This window comes from Fringilla coelebs (assembly GCF_963513975.1).
Source record: "Fringilla coelebs genome assembly, chromosome: 12".
Lineage (NCBI taxonomy): Eukaryota > Metazoa > Chordata > Aves > Passeriformes > Fringillidae > Fringilla > Fringilla coelebs.
Window position 1 is genome coordinate 8,372,040 of NC_140038.1, and position 13,577 is coordinate 8,385,616.

General features: G+C 40.8%; 2 protein-coding genes across 5 annotated transcripts in view; both read right to left on the reverse strand.

Annotated features, from left to right (window-relative positions):
- Window positions 1-291: 291 nt before the first annotated feature.
- On the reverse strand, window positions 292-4,999 carry CCNB2 (cyclin B2). Its single transcript, XM_084213380.1, has 9 exons — window positions 4,916-4,999; window positions 3,924-4,052; window positions 3,719-3,844; window positions 3,155-3,325; window positions 2,920-3,078; window positions 2,388-2,624; window positions 1,445-1,585; window positions 776-886; window positions 292-467 (listed from the first exon to the last, which is right to left on the reverse strand). The coding sequence occupies exons 1-9, from the start codon at window positions 4,943-4,945 to the stop codon at window positions 366-368; spliced, it is 1,206 nt and encodes a 401-aa protein (XP_084069506.1). The 5' UTR covers window positions 4,946-4,999; the 3' UTR covers window positions 292-365.
- A 757-nt stretch (window positions 5,000-5,756) lies between these two features.
- The window catches only part of RNF111 (ring finger protein 111), a 44,244-nt gene continuing 36,423 nt past the window's right edge, over window positions 5,757-13,577 (reverse strand). For 2 of the 4 annotated variants that reach the window (XM_084214053.1, XM_084214050.1), the window contains exons 11-14: window positions 11,068-11,160; window positions 10,044-10,139; window positions 9,075-9,202; window positions 5,757-8,540 (exon numbers count right to left, since the gene is read on the reverse strand). In XM_084214053.1, the coding sequence (XP_084070179.1) occupies window positions 8,423-8,540; window positions 9,075-9,202; window positions 10,044-10,139; window positions 11,068-11,160 (435 nt within the window). In that variant the 3' untranslated portion in view covers window positions 5,757-8,422. The remainder of the gene's footprint in view (window positions 8,541-9,074; window positions 9,203-10,043; window positions 10,140-11,067; window positions 11,161-13,577) is intronic. The other 2 variants (XM_084214051.1, XM_084214052.1) reach the window with 2 other exon arrangements.

Genomic DNA, 13,577 nt, shown 5'->3' on the forward strand with positions numbered 1-13,577 from the left:
GCCTCCTCTATCTTAAGAGAAATAAGTTAATAAATACAGTGCAATATATAAAGCTTGGAGATTCTCTCTGGAAACAACCACAGAGAATAATCAAGCCCATTTAACTGCAAGTTGTAACAATCACCTGTTTAGTCAAATGTCCAACTTGGGCATTAGATTGCAAATATGTAGGTTGTACCTTAAAGAGTCACACTGTCAATATTTATTAAGAAAGGAGTTTTATTTTTAGACAGAAAGCTGTATTACAAAGCAAATTTAAAACGTCACCTTCAGTGTGAGTCGGAACTGTCAGCGGGAGCTGGAATGCTATGTACAAAAGCAGCAGACAAAGTGCACACCCCATCAGGCCCTGGCTGCCCAGGGCTTCACAGCAGTGATGCAGCCAGATCCTTGATGATCTCACTGTTGAGCTGAGGGATGGTGCTGATGCTCAGCAGTTTGCTGCTTGCATACTTGTTCTTGATAGTCTGCAGACAACAGAGATACAAAAGTTTCATGCATACACCATTGATGCTCAGGCAGGTAATTTTGGGTCAGTTTGCCTGCGTGCTTGAAAAACAGGCAACAGACAAGGCTGGCACTGAACCAGTTTGCAAAGTAACAAGAGCAGAATTTGTCTGTTTTTGCTGTTAACATTAATGCAACCGCCTCTTATAGGCTTGTCAGAACAGCTTATGCTTTAAGATAACATACAGAGTATTTACCTACAGAGCTACAATATGCAGCAAAGATATTTTGAAAACATTAAAGAAAGGATTTAAGTAGTTATACTTACAGTGTATTTTGTTAACTTCTCATTCACTTTGACTACATTCTTGGCCATATGTTTCATGGTCATCACAAGACTGTCTTCTGCATAGCCAGTGTAGTACTGCTGCTTTGTACCCTGCAGCAGAATGGTGACAAACTTGAGATTTGTGAAGGAGGAAATGCTGCTTGAGGCACAATCACTTCAGGCAGCAAACAGCCTGAGCTTCATGGTTAAGCCTCAAGTGCTGGAAACTGTAGCTGTCAGTTTAAATGACAGGTCCAGAGTAACCTGATGTGCAGAAGTCTGGACACATCAATTTCAAAGACCATGCTTTTAGACTGAACAGAGGATAAAAAAAGCCACTACCAGCTGAATTACAACTCACTACTCATGGTCCATAACTTCATTATGCTACACGTACTGCAAGAATTATGAAAATCTACTTTTACTTACAGTGCAGCCTTTAATAACTCAATGCTTTCATGAGAAAATCCTTTTGTACCCCAGTATTCACAGAAAAAAGGATTGTGTTCTTACTGGTACATTCTTTATTCTACCTGCCACTATGCATCAGGCTGTCCCACCATCATTCCAGCACCAGCACTGTCACCAACTAAACACAATTTTTAAAGTACTTTTTTATTGGTTGGATTCCACTGAGTGAAAAAGAACAAACTTGATTAAAATGCTCACCCATTTGTTAGGCCCTAGAATCCTCTGAGACAGGCACAGGGCAGCAGCTGCAATCTCTGAGGGCCGGTGGTGCACCATGTCATAGTCTATCAGTGTCAGCTCCATCAGGTATTTTGCTAGAGTGTGTTGCTTGGCATCAGCCTAGCAGGTTGAGAGCTTGTTAATCCACAGTTTCACTTCACTTTAGCATTATCACTTAGAATTGCTTATTGTGTTCAAGAACAAAACAAAAATAGCAAAATCTTTACTACAGTTTAGGGACCATCCTTTCTAACAATTCCTCTCAAAATCAAGACCAGTAACCATTTGGAATTCAGACACAAAATAAAGTGAGAGATTTTAACAGAAATCTGCAGTATCACATACAGCTGTGCCCAATTAAGGACACTAATGCTCCCTGTGTAAAGCAAACTAGAGGAGGGGAGGTGTAAAATGACTTAGGGAGAAACTTATTTGAGTTACCCAGTGGTCTGCTGAGGTAATTGAAGCCCACCTCAAGTGTAGACAAGAAACTTGAATTATAATTACTGAGGTGGAGAAAGAAATGGTTGGGTCAAAGAGAATGCTTATCTTTTGATTCTCAAATAACAGTATTCACAACCAGAAGTTACAAAGAACTGCAACACTGCTAGTGTTTTTTACTAAAAAGTACCCTGATCACCAGGACTAAAAAGATTAAAAACAAGGCTTCTTAGTTTAACAGTAAAATTACTGCCACTAAGGCTGAACACGGGCATCAGTAAATAGCAATATGAAATACTACTGGCTGCCAAAGTGACATTGTCATGTTAGGCCACACGGTGGAGTTTCAGAGCTGAACATTGCTTCATCCAGCATTCAAACTAAGCTGAGGAGGTAAGGTCACATGATAAAACCACCAGAAGCAATCCTTACAGGCTTTACCAATACAGGAAAGTGCTAGATAATGAGGACAAGTACCCACCTCCCCAGCTTTTGATGCTCTTCTTAAGAAGTGAATTGGAAGAGGTCGCCCCAGGTCAAAGTTTAATTCTTTAAGAATAATCATTTCCATTTCTCTAATTTCACTACTGGTGTAGGCATTGTCAGTAATGTAAACAAAATCTGCCACATCAGGAGACAAGATCTCTTCATATTTTGAAGCTACAAGCAGTGCTGTCACGCCCACCAGCTGAAGCTTCTTGCGAGGTACTGGATGACTCTGCAACACAGACATTTTAAATGCAGGCCCTGAAGTGTCAAACTCTAGATTCATATTTATCAATTTAGAATACCAGCATGACAAAGTTAATTCCTATAAATGAGGTTTTCACTCTAGTCAAAGGTGTCTGTATAGTAACAGGTTCAAAGAAGGCAGCAGCCTCAGAGTTAAGATGCTGCACTGTCACAGCTCTTACCCACAGAGCAGATTTTGTCGAAAGAAAAGTTAAGTCCTGAACTCCTTTACAAACAAAGCAACTGAGTAATTACTGAGCATGACCTGAGGGAGATCTCACCTGTAGGAAGCGATCCATGAGGGCCACACACATGTAGAGGGTCTCCTGCAGGAGGGAGAACCGCGAGTGCACCTGGACGAGCCAGTCCACCAGGATCGCGCGCATGCGCCCGTTGATCGTCCCCCCTTCCAGGTAGTGCGGACGGACAGACTGCTGCAGCTGTGCGGAGGGAGAGGGGGTGAGAGCCAGGCAACCCCCCTCCCCGAGACACCAGGGCAGCCCTGGGGCACCCTACCTCAAGCTCCCTCAGGTACAGATAGATGTCTTTCACATAGTCACTACACAGCTGGGGGTTCTCCCAGTCCTCTGCATCGATGTCTTCTACGTTGTTGAGCAACACGTCGGAGAAGGCTTGGCACAAATCCTCCTCTTGCATTGATACATCCATAGGGACAGGAGACAGGACCTAAGGAACAGATCATATCTGTTAACACGGGTCTACTGTGTAAGTTTCACTGTTCCTTTGTTTCCATGTTCCACCCATCACTAATGCAACCTCTTGAGGTGGAAGCTTAGGCTCCAGCACAGCAAGTCTCCACTGACATACCACAAACACAGAAACCCAAGATCTTCCAGTAATTACCAGATAAAGCAGAAACTTCATCCAGTACTTCAGCAGCTCATTCTGCCACTTGAACATCATGCATTATGCTTTAAGTACAACATGCATTAAACCAAAACCTCAGTACAAAGACTTTGTTTCTTCAGCAGCGGAATGAGATACAGCCACAGATAAACTATTCTGAAAGTAGAGCTCAAGTTGCAAGTCAAAGCTCAGAACAGTATTATCAGTTCCTACCTTTGGAACATCAATTTCTTTGTTTGCTTGATTTACAGCAGCTGGAGCTTTAGGCAGTACAATTCCATTTGTCACCTTGCTAGGTCCTTTCGCAGGCTTTATAGATGCTTTGGGGCATTCTGTTTTCTGTAGTGAATACATTTATTATCAGTACAGAGCAGCAATCCAACTTGTCCCAATATAGAAATGTCAAATGTTCCTTTACCTTAGATATGTGTGTTCCTCTTGTTGCAACTCTGTTTCCTATTTCTTCCAAAGCAGCCCTTTTGCCAGTCACATGAGTTTTCGCTTTACTTCTTAGGTTAGACACAGCATTCTCCATCCCTCTAGTGATCTAAAATGATAAAATGGCAAAAGTTTAAGACTCAGAGACCAACAACTTTCCAATGCCTGACTCCATTACAGACTTACCACCACTGTACCTACTATGCATTACTCAACCAGCTTCTACTTTCTAGCCAGTCACGTATATTCAGAGGAAGTCTCCTCTCTAGGTTCAGAGCACTGTACTTCTGAACGGTGTTGTAAAAGTAGGCAATGCACCCTATCTCATACTTTTTAAGGTCAGCGTGCTCACCTGCTGTTTACTGCTCTCATACTTACACTTTGTAACTCTAGCAGCGCCCCCCAGAGGAAGCATATAGCAAATTCCTCGTTACATACATGCTGTATGAATTAAAAAGCTGCGCTGCACACGCAAAAAACGTATTTTTCTTTGTTATGCACAGCAATTAAACCACCAGACTCCAGTTTTTTCGTGGAGTTCAGTTTAAACCATTAGACAATCACCACAGAAGAGAGGCTCCTGTAGTCCCTGCCTACATTTCCCCCATAGGCAGCTTTAGTTTTCCCACTCCCACGTTCCCCGCTGTTCCGCGGGGGAGGCGCGGGCGGCCAAGGCCAGGCCGAGGCGGGAGCAGCGCCCGCGCTGCAAGAACGGGGCCCCCTCCCAGCGCTGGGCCGCAGCTGGGCCCGGCCGCCGCCCCACCCGCCGAGGTACGGGGGGCCCCGGCCGGCCTGAGAGCCGCCCCCCAACCCCCACCCGGGCAGGCCGCGGCCCCCGCACCTGAGGGCGAACACCGGCGGGGCCCTCGGCCGCCGGCGGCCCCTCTCTCGCCCGCCGCCCCCCCCCACTCCCCCCCGGCTGATCCTCTGTCGTTCCCCCGACCCGACCGCTGCCCTCACAGGGGTACTCACAGGGGCACGGCGCGTCACCGGCAGCGCCATGGGCACAGACACGAGGGGGCCGCTGCCGTCGCTCCGCACAGAACCGCTCCGCTCTCCAGCCAAACCGGCGGCCGCCGCCTCACGCTGCCGCGGCTCCCTTTAAACCCTGTCCTGCTCTGCTATTGGACAACTTCGTACGATGCACGCGTCCGATTGGTCCGCCTGCACAAGCCCCGCCCCAGAAGGAAACGGCTGCAGCCGCTTCCGGTGGCAGCGGCTCCCTCAGGGCGGGGCCGAGCCCGAGCTCCCCCAGGGCCCCGCCGGGTTTGCCCCGAGCGGCACCGGCACCGCGCCCGCCGCCCGAAACGCCTCCCCGCGGGCGCGCCCAGCTCGGGACACGCAGCCGAAGGTTTAATAACGAGGCCCGAGATTCAGGAACTTCAACGTTTCTGCCTAAACGGTCAGAAAACTTTACCTGCAATTCTTCTCCAGAATTGCACTCTTCAAATTAGCACTGAATGCCAAGGTTCCCGAGAACTCCCTTTAGCAGGATAATTAACTTCAGCTGAACGCTGATCCTTCACTAACAGTTTTTGCTTAGGCAGTACCTGCAGTAATCTGTTTAAATGAAAATATTTAGGGATCAAGACTTCAAGAGCAAGACAAGGGAAGGGGAAAAAATTGCAAAAGAAACAGATTTTGAATGATACCAGTCTAACATTTTATTTATTGCATACAAAAGGATTTCTTTTGACAATGGAATTTTATATGAAAAGTAATTTGATGCATACTGTTGAGAGTCTTATCTTTAAAGATGCTGCAGAAAACTTAAGGCAATGCATCTAAGCATATAAAGCACAGTAAGTGGTGGAAATTTTCAAAATGAAAAGCCTATTCCTTCTCCTTCCCTTCAACTATGGTTAGGTCACAACCTTCTGGAACAGAAGTAAGCTGCAGCTTTTTAGCCCCTGCAATAGCATTAAGATCAGAACACTGATTCCTGACAAATACCTAAGTGTTCAGCATCACATTACAACGTTATGCATACATTTAAAAGCAAGACAGTATCAGTAGCTATTATATAACAAATCAATTCATGGATCACTAAAATACCTCTAGTACCAGGCACTCAAATTAGACCCATAAAATATTTCCTTAAAAAAAAAAAAATCCCCCCAAACCTGTGCTTCTCTGTCCTGTAAGGAAGCCAAAATAGATTCTATCACATACCCAGGGTCACAGTTACTTCAGAGGCCCTGGGGGTTTTCCCATATCTCTCAAGTACCTTCTTGGAAACTTTTAGAAATGAGTATCATCAGTCTTCAAGCATTAGTGGTCAATTAACTTCTTTTCAACAGTCACTGGAAAACACAAAGTGTCTGTTCAGTCCTTCCAGTTACTTTTATTCATTCTTAGCAGTGAACAGATTAATGCAAGCTTCAACTTTGCAGTCACTTTCAGTTTCCTACAGCCAGAATGTTCAAGAAGCTTTAGCATACACCCAAGTCAGGTTTTGAAGCAGTCCAATCCGTTGCCTCTCTCCCATATCCCCCATCATACAAGCGCAAAGTGGTTTTAAGTTCAGTTTCAGCAATGCAATTAAGCTTGAAAAAGGTCCATTTTTCACACATGCTGGAATAAAATTTCTCTCTGTTTAAAGCCTCAGTGCCAGAGGTGTGAAGTTTGTTGCCAGCAATAGACACTGTACTCGCAAATGCTACTACTAACAGGTAAAAAAAAAATCAAATAAAAGGGAAGCAGCTTTAACCATACAGAAACAGGCATCAAATTTGATAAGGTAATATTCATAAATGGATTTTTTAGTGTAAACATAAGAGTTTATCTTCTAGGTTTACTGTAAACCGTTTTACACGTAATCTGATCATGAAAGACAAAGACAAGAAATTGAAGGTATTTATTATTCAATCCACTTACAAAGCAGGTGGCTTAATGCAAGCTAATTGGCATGTTGATATATGATCCCCAAGGAACATCTTTTCCAAAGTGACAGTAATGCTGTCTCGATGTTTTTGCACATTTGCACTTTGCAATGTTGAGCACATTTAAATAAACTATAATCTATTAGACATGAAAGAATGCTGATGAGCAACTGGAATCCTGATATGGACTAAAACTTCCTTCAAAGGCAAAATGTTAGTACATTATAACTTAATTCTATATACTATATTATGCAGCAAATCTTAACTATAGAAAGTATTTCAATCAGTGATGGACTGTTGATAATTTATAAAGAGGGAATCTATGATCAAGGCAAAAACTAGGGAACCACATAATTTGTGTCTCAGTTTCTACAGGAATTTACAGGCTTTCAACTTACTAATGAAAAATAAAAACAAGAGACAAGTGGATTTAGCTAACTTTATTAACTTTAAATCTAATAAAAATCCCAAGACAAGCCTGGAATCCTTAGAAATTCTATGAATTCACGTATATAAACCCAAACAAAAACCCTGCAGCTTTAAGTCCTTATTGAATGGTTTTATATTAAAAAAAAAAACAAAACACAAACCAACAAAACCCAAACAAATAAACAAAAAAACATAGCCCAAAAAAAAAAATTAAAAAAAAACAACCCTCAATGTGCGCAGATACTTCAACTTAAGTTAGCAGAAGACCAAACAGATTCTAAGCTCTTTTTCCATGTCCCTAATAATTCTTTCAGTCTGCAAGTATCTACAATCCAGCTAACTGAAATCAACATTTAGTGTTCACTAAGAGCTGTTTCACAGCAGCATATATTTAAGTTAGGGATTCAAATTTCTAGACATAGAAGAAAATGATAAATACAATCTGAACAGCAGTCTAAATGTTTAATATTGACATTCAAATATATCTGCATTGTGCTGAATTTTTAAAAACAAACACAAAAATCTGATCAGACAGAAACTCTGGTGATGAGTATGCTATATGCATCAGTCAAACTGAATATAATTCAGATTCTGTTCCCAGTATTAAGGATGTTATTTGACTCATAACTGATCTTGTAAATATACAGCAGCCATTTTTTCCTAATTAAGGAATGTCTCAATACATAATATTATCCTTTTCTAGATGAACTTTATACATTTAAACTAAAATATATATGATCGATTAAATTAAGGAATTCAAGGTTAGTAATGAGTGAAATCATACTTTCAAAGCTTGATACTACATAAAACAAACCAAAAAAGAGACCACACAATTCTACTTACTAAAGCAGCTAATCTCGCCTGCAAGTTTGGGGTCACAAAGCCCATAATATGTGCAAACAAATGCAATACAAGGAATCATGCAAAAATACAGTAATGAATTTAAAGAAAAAAATGTAAAACAAAACAAATTTATAAATACACTGAAACTCAACTGTCTTCTACATAAACTGTAGGTCTAGCATTAGTTGTACCATATAGCAGAGCCAGCACTCTGGGTTCAATGCTTCCAAATCTGCGCAGGTAAGTCATGCCATCTTTGGTTGACTGCAGTACCAGCAGGGATGAGAGGGAGTGAGAGGGAGGACAAGAGTTCTGGAAAGCAGTGTCAACTTTCACTAGGCAGCTGAGCCTCAATGTCCACTCTGCAAATGGGGCACTTCTTGTTAGTAATCAACCACTGATCTACACATACTTGGTGGAAAAGGTGCATACATGGAAGGCGCCTGTCATCAGAACACAAAAACATCAGTGTTAATAAAGCATTTCCATATCAACAACCCCATTGGAAAAAAACCACAGTGTGGGCTTTGCTACTGAGGTCTTCTTTCTGTTTTCCCAGGTTTCATGTCCTTTCCAGTTGCACATGCATCCTGTCTAGTTCCAAAGAAATGGATAATGGGCAATGAAGTCAAGCATCAACTGGCTTCTGCTGTATTAGACTGATTTAAACATGCTGGAGTTTAAGCAGCATTACTCAGAAACACTGACAGTGCTGATTAGTTCAGGGCATCACCTTGGGCTCACGTTATAACACAGCCAGTCAAACTATGGAAGACTGTGATAGAATAACCCACACTCTACCTAATGACAATACAGACTGAACAATGTCCATTTTCAACTGCAACTTGTTTCATTGTACTAGTTCAATGACAGTAGTTAACTGTAACTGTTCACCTAAGCAGTACTGCAAAGCAGGGCACCAGATTCAAGTATGGTACCAAAGCCAGAACATTAACATTATATTCAGTGTTATTTACCTGACATCTTCACCTTCCTCCAATATAGACAAACAGATGGTGCACTTTTCCTCTGTGTCTTCTTCTGTTCCTTCCTCCCCATCTTGTTTGCAGTGCAGTTTCCTCTGTGAGAACCAATCAGTTGTTACCTTGTTAGTAGAGATGACATTATTGACAAACTGAGTAAAATCTGTTTTTGATACATATTCAACACATATTTCTTTGAAAACATTTTGTAATACTTATTAAAATGTATCTGAACCAAAATGAACCAGCACTTGGAGCAAAACCCAGGACATTTCAGATTTAACTATTGTTAATTACAAAAGTCTGCTGGAACCAGTCCTGCAATCAGACCTTTTACTTATTGTCTATGTTTAAATATCTTAATTTTATTCACATAGTGGCAAACAAAAATCCTTTCAACCTAGTGTTCTGTCACTATTTATCAAGTATGAAAGAATAGTGTCATGTGGATAGGATTGTATCTTATCATAGGCTGAACTCCAACTGAGAGACAGCCTCAGTTACCAAAACGCTGTACCCCAGTTCAAAACCTCCTGGTGTTCCAGCCCTCCCCATGTGTTCAAAGGAAAGGCTAAATTGATATATACCAAGCAGGTGAGCACTGTGATGTGTTTACTGCAAACATAAAGCTTTAGTTTGTGAGCTATCACTGAAGTCTGTTATTTGCTATTACCAGGAGTTATTTCACTACTCACAAGGTTACTCATAACTATTGGACAAGTCAATAATATCAAACTGCTCCCGTTTATCACATCACAGTAGCTCTTTATCTAAGGAACTAATTTTAAATTTTCCTTGTGAAGCAAGTGGCACTGTAAACATTGTTTATAATCCTTGAAATTTCAAGATACAGAAAACATGCCCTCTTTGAAGCTGACGTTTCTGCAGACTTAAACTAACCGTTCCCATTATTACAAGTTCAAAGAAATATTACAGACAGGGCACAATTTGAGGAATCCTCACCTTTTTGTATTTATGTGGATATGTGCATCTTTCTATAGTTCCCTGTGTTGCTCCACGATTAACATTGCCTAGTCGTTCCTCCAAGTGAATCAGCTCCTAAAAATCATGAAGGAATAAACAGTTTAAAAACCATTCTTTCAACTACACTGAGGAAGCATTAATCTTATTCTAACCCATTTTCATTTTTAGAATGGCAAACTCTTATTTCTCAACTTAATTAAATATAGGCAAAGCCAAAAAGAGTATGTTGTGTGGGAAAAGTGATGGGCTTCTGTAGAAAAACCCACACAACACGGTCTGGTATTTTAAGTTCTAGGGAAATACTATTTTATGACAAAAAAAATGAGAGTGTTTGTCAGATAGGAATGGCTATCAGTATGTTCACACATACTTCTGTGTCTAATGAGGAAAAGGCAATTAAAACATGCTATGTAAATATTTGCTTTCTAACAGTCATTAAGGCTTTGAGGAGGAAAAAAAAAAGTTGCTTAAGTTGAAATACAATGACTGATTTATTTTTCTCCAGCAATGAGTTTATTAGAACCATGAGATGTCACTGTAGAGGTTTTCAGTGGACTAGGCCATTAACTCTCTGCATCTGATACCTTTTATGTTCTCCTGGCTTTTTCCTTCACTCCATTTCAATTCCTGCACTATACAATAGGACAGCACTGTTAGCGTGGCCAAGTTTCAGCCTCACTTGGAGGATCCTGGCACAGTAACTCAGAGGCAGCCCTGCCTTCTCCCACAATGTCCTACTCAGTCCTACTGATGGCTGGTGGGCAGAGCAAGATGTACTGTCAGGTCATTGCCACCTAACCTGCATTGTCCAGGGCACCTTTTCCTGACCAACTTTTCAATATGCTTTTGTCCCACTCCACAGTGGTAAGGGCATTCTGTAAGTAAAGACTATTTTCTTTATGATTCTTTTCTATCTATATATAGAGCTAGCTCTATCATACACCCTCCCCATATTCCCTCATGACATATTTTGACATATATCTAGTTTTATTCTATTACAAACCTCAAAATTGCCCCTGAAAGGGCCTCTGAATGATGTTCCATCCAATCCCGATGAAATGTAACGGATGTGAGGGTAGCCCGCCATGTCTGGTACCTATTCAAACAGCAGATGTTAAGTTAAACCTATTCAGAACAGTTTCACTATTTTACTGTTCACTTTGTAAAGTTTAAGTTCCTTTTGCTTTCATTGAATCACTTTTTACACTCCTCAGCCTGAGCATACAATTCCAACTGACAGCACAACACAAACACCACTCTGACACATCTAGACATAACCAGAAGCAAAACAGAAGTGAGACTAGATCCTCTCCTGGAATCTCTCCACATCCACATTACAATGCCCAAGTCTCAAAATCTCAACCTACATTATATAAACCACCAAAAATATCTACCTATTTTTGTAAACAGAACACCTAACAGCTACACATGAAGTTATGAAAAGGACTCACTACAGATTCTCAAACATAAGCTTTTGGTACCACAGAAGAAACAAGGCTAAAAAACTCAGTCTGGAAAAAGCAGCAGATACTCTTATCTGACTCAAAAGAACTGAACATCTTCAAAGACACTTTAAATTTAGAGGCCTATAAAAACTAACACTCAAAACTCACATCTAAAGTCAGTCAACTCTACACACACTCTACATTTGAACATCCACTAAACCTCCTTGCACAGTAAGAGACAGAAGCAGTGAACAGAAGCCCAGTGTCCAGTGCTCTATCCCACAGGCCCTTCAAGCACCAGCACTTTTCACAGAGCAAAGCTGAAGGATAATTTATATAGCAGGGACCATCTCCACTGCAGGGCTGCTGCATTCCTTTTTTACCCCAGCAAGATGAGTGAATAATGGTGTTGACTTTTTGTCAATAGCAATCTTTAATGAACAGTGAAAAAACCCAAAATGATCAGCAGATGAGGTTTACTTAATCCCACAGCACACCAACAGGGAGACTGTAAGCAGCAATTGACTTGGAAATACTTGAGGACCATCTTCCTTTCTGTGCTATCAGCTGATACTGTCTCTGCTGCTGTATATGACAGCTCAAGATGCATCTCATGAGGCTGTCCACAAAGCTGATATCACAGATACTATTCATTAAGTCACATATTCACATGTTGCTCTTCTTCCATCAGACACTTCCAAGTTTAACATATATAAAGGTGTAAAAGTCAATGAATGCATTGTGGAAAAGCACAGACTCAGACAAAGCTACCCACATCAAATAAGAGACCAATAAGCTGTCTTTCTACAGTTTTCAAATCCAGTCTCGTAACTAAAAGCTGACAGGGATAGACAAGATTCCTATGCTCCAAATAATTTTTTTCAGAAAAGAAAGGCAGAATCTGATTATTTTAAAGCAGTTTATATGGTGCTTGTTAAATGACAACGCAGTGCCAACATCTGCCACAAATACAGCCACAATACTGGTCTTAAATTTTAACAAACCAGAGTAATAGAAACTGAAGGTGCATATCAAAACACTTCATGTAAGTAATATCTGTTGGTATCATAGGTCTTATTGTTTGACAATATAAACTGCAGATGTAACTAAGGAATTTTGGGGGAGCAGATTAAAAACATGCTGATTTGTGAGAAATCTGTCTCAGATAATCACTGATTTATGATTCATTCTGTATTTAAGCATGTAATTCAACTTCAGCTTCCAATTACAGAAAAGGCATTTAAAGAACTAGGTCATTCACTCACACTATGAACATACTTATTGTGCCAGGTTTTCACTAGGCATAGACCTGTCTGGCATCATTTGGGAAATGTTATTGTCTATTGTAACACTGGCCATCAATGGCAACCACTCAGAGGAAGGGAACTCCTGACAAAAACTAACCTAAGTCTCAGAAGTGATATTCAATGCTTGGTTTTTTATTGACCAGGATCTGAAATCAGTGTTTTGGAAAACAATGCATCTGATAGTGCAGATACTGCATCATTCCAAGAGGTGCAAAGTCACAGATGTACTGCTGTAATTCCATAGTTACAGTTCCATTGCCTCAGCAGTCAGTTTACCAACTGCAGTGACATGCACCTGGATAGGTCTTCTATATGGAACACGTTCTGCTACTGGAGACTAAGAAACCTATTAAAATTTATTTTAACAGTACAAAACCAAAAATTGTTCAGAGTACCTACCACAACAAACTACTGAACTCCAGACAATAAATGTTGTGTGGGACAATATATTTTCATGCTAATAAATGGGCCTTCATATTATCCTGACAGGGCTGGCATAACACCTCTGCAAAATTACCTGAACATACATTATGTACAGGCTCCTTTATAAAATACCCTGAGAGCACAGCTCACATTTCTGATCAGGTAAAGTGCTACTCTGAAAAAACACCTCTAAGAACAACAAAAAAACAAACAAAAACCCCCCCAGTTCTTTTACACCTGCAGAATAAGCAGTCTGCTAACACAGCAAGATTTTAACTAAGTACATTTATGACTATAAGATGGAGAAAAGATTTGCAAGAGGGAATGATCAGTAATAC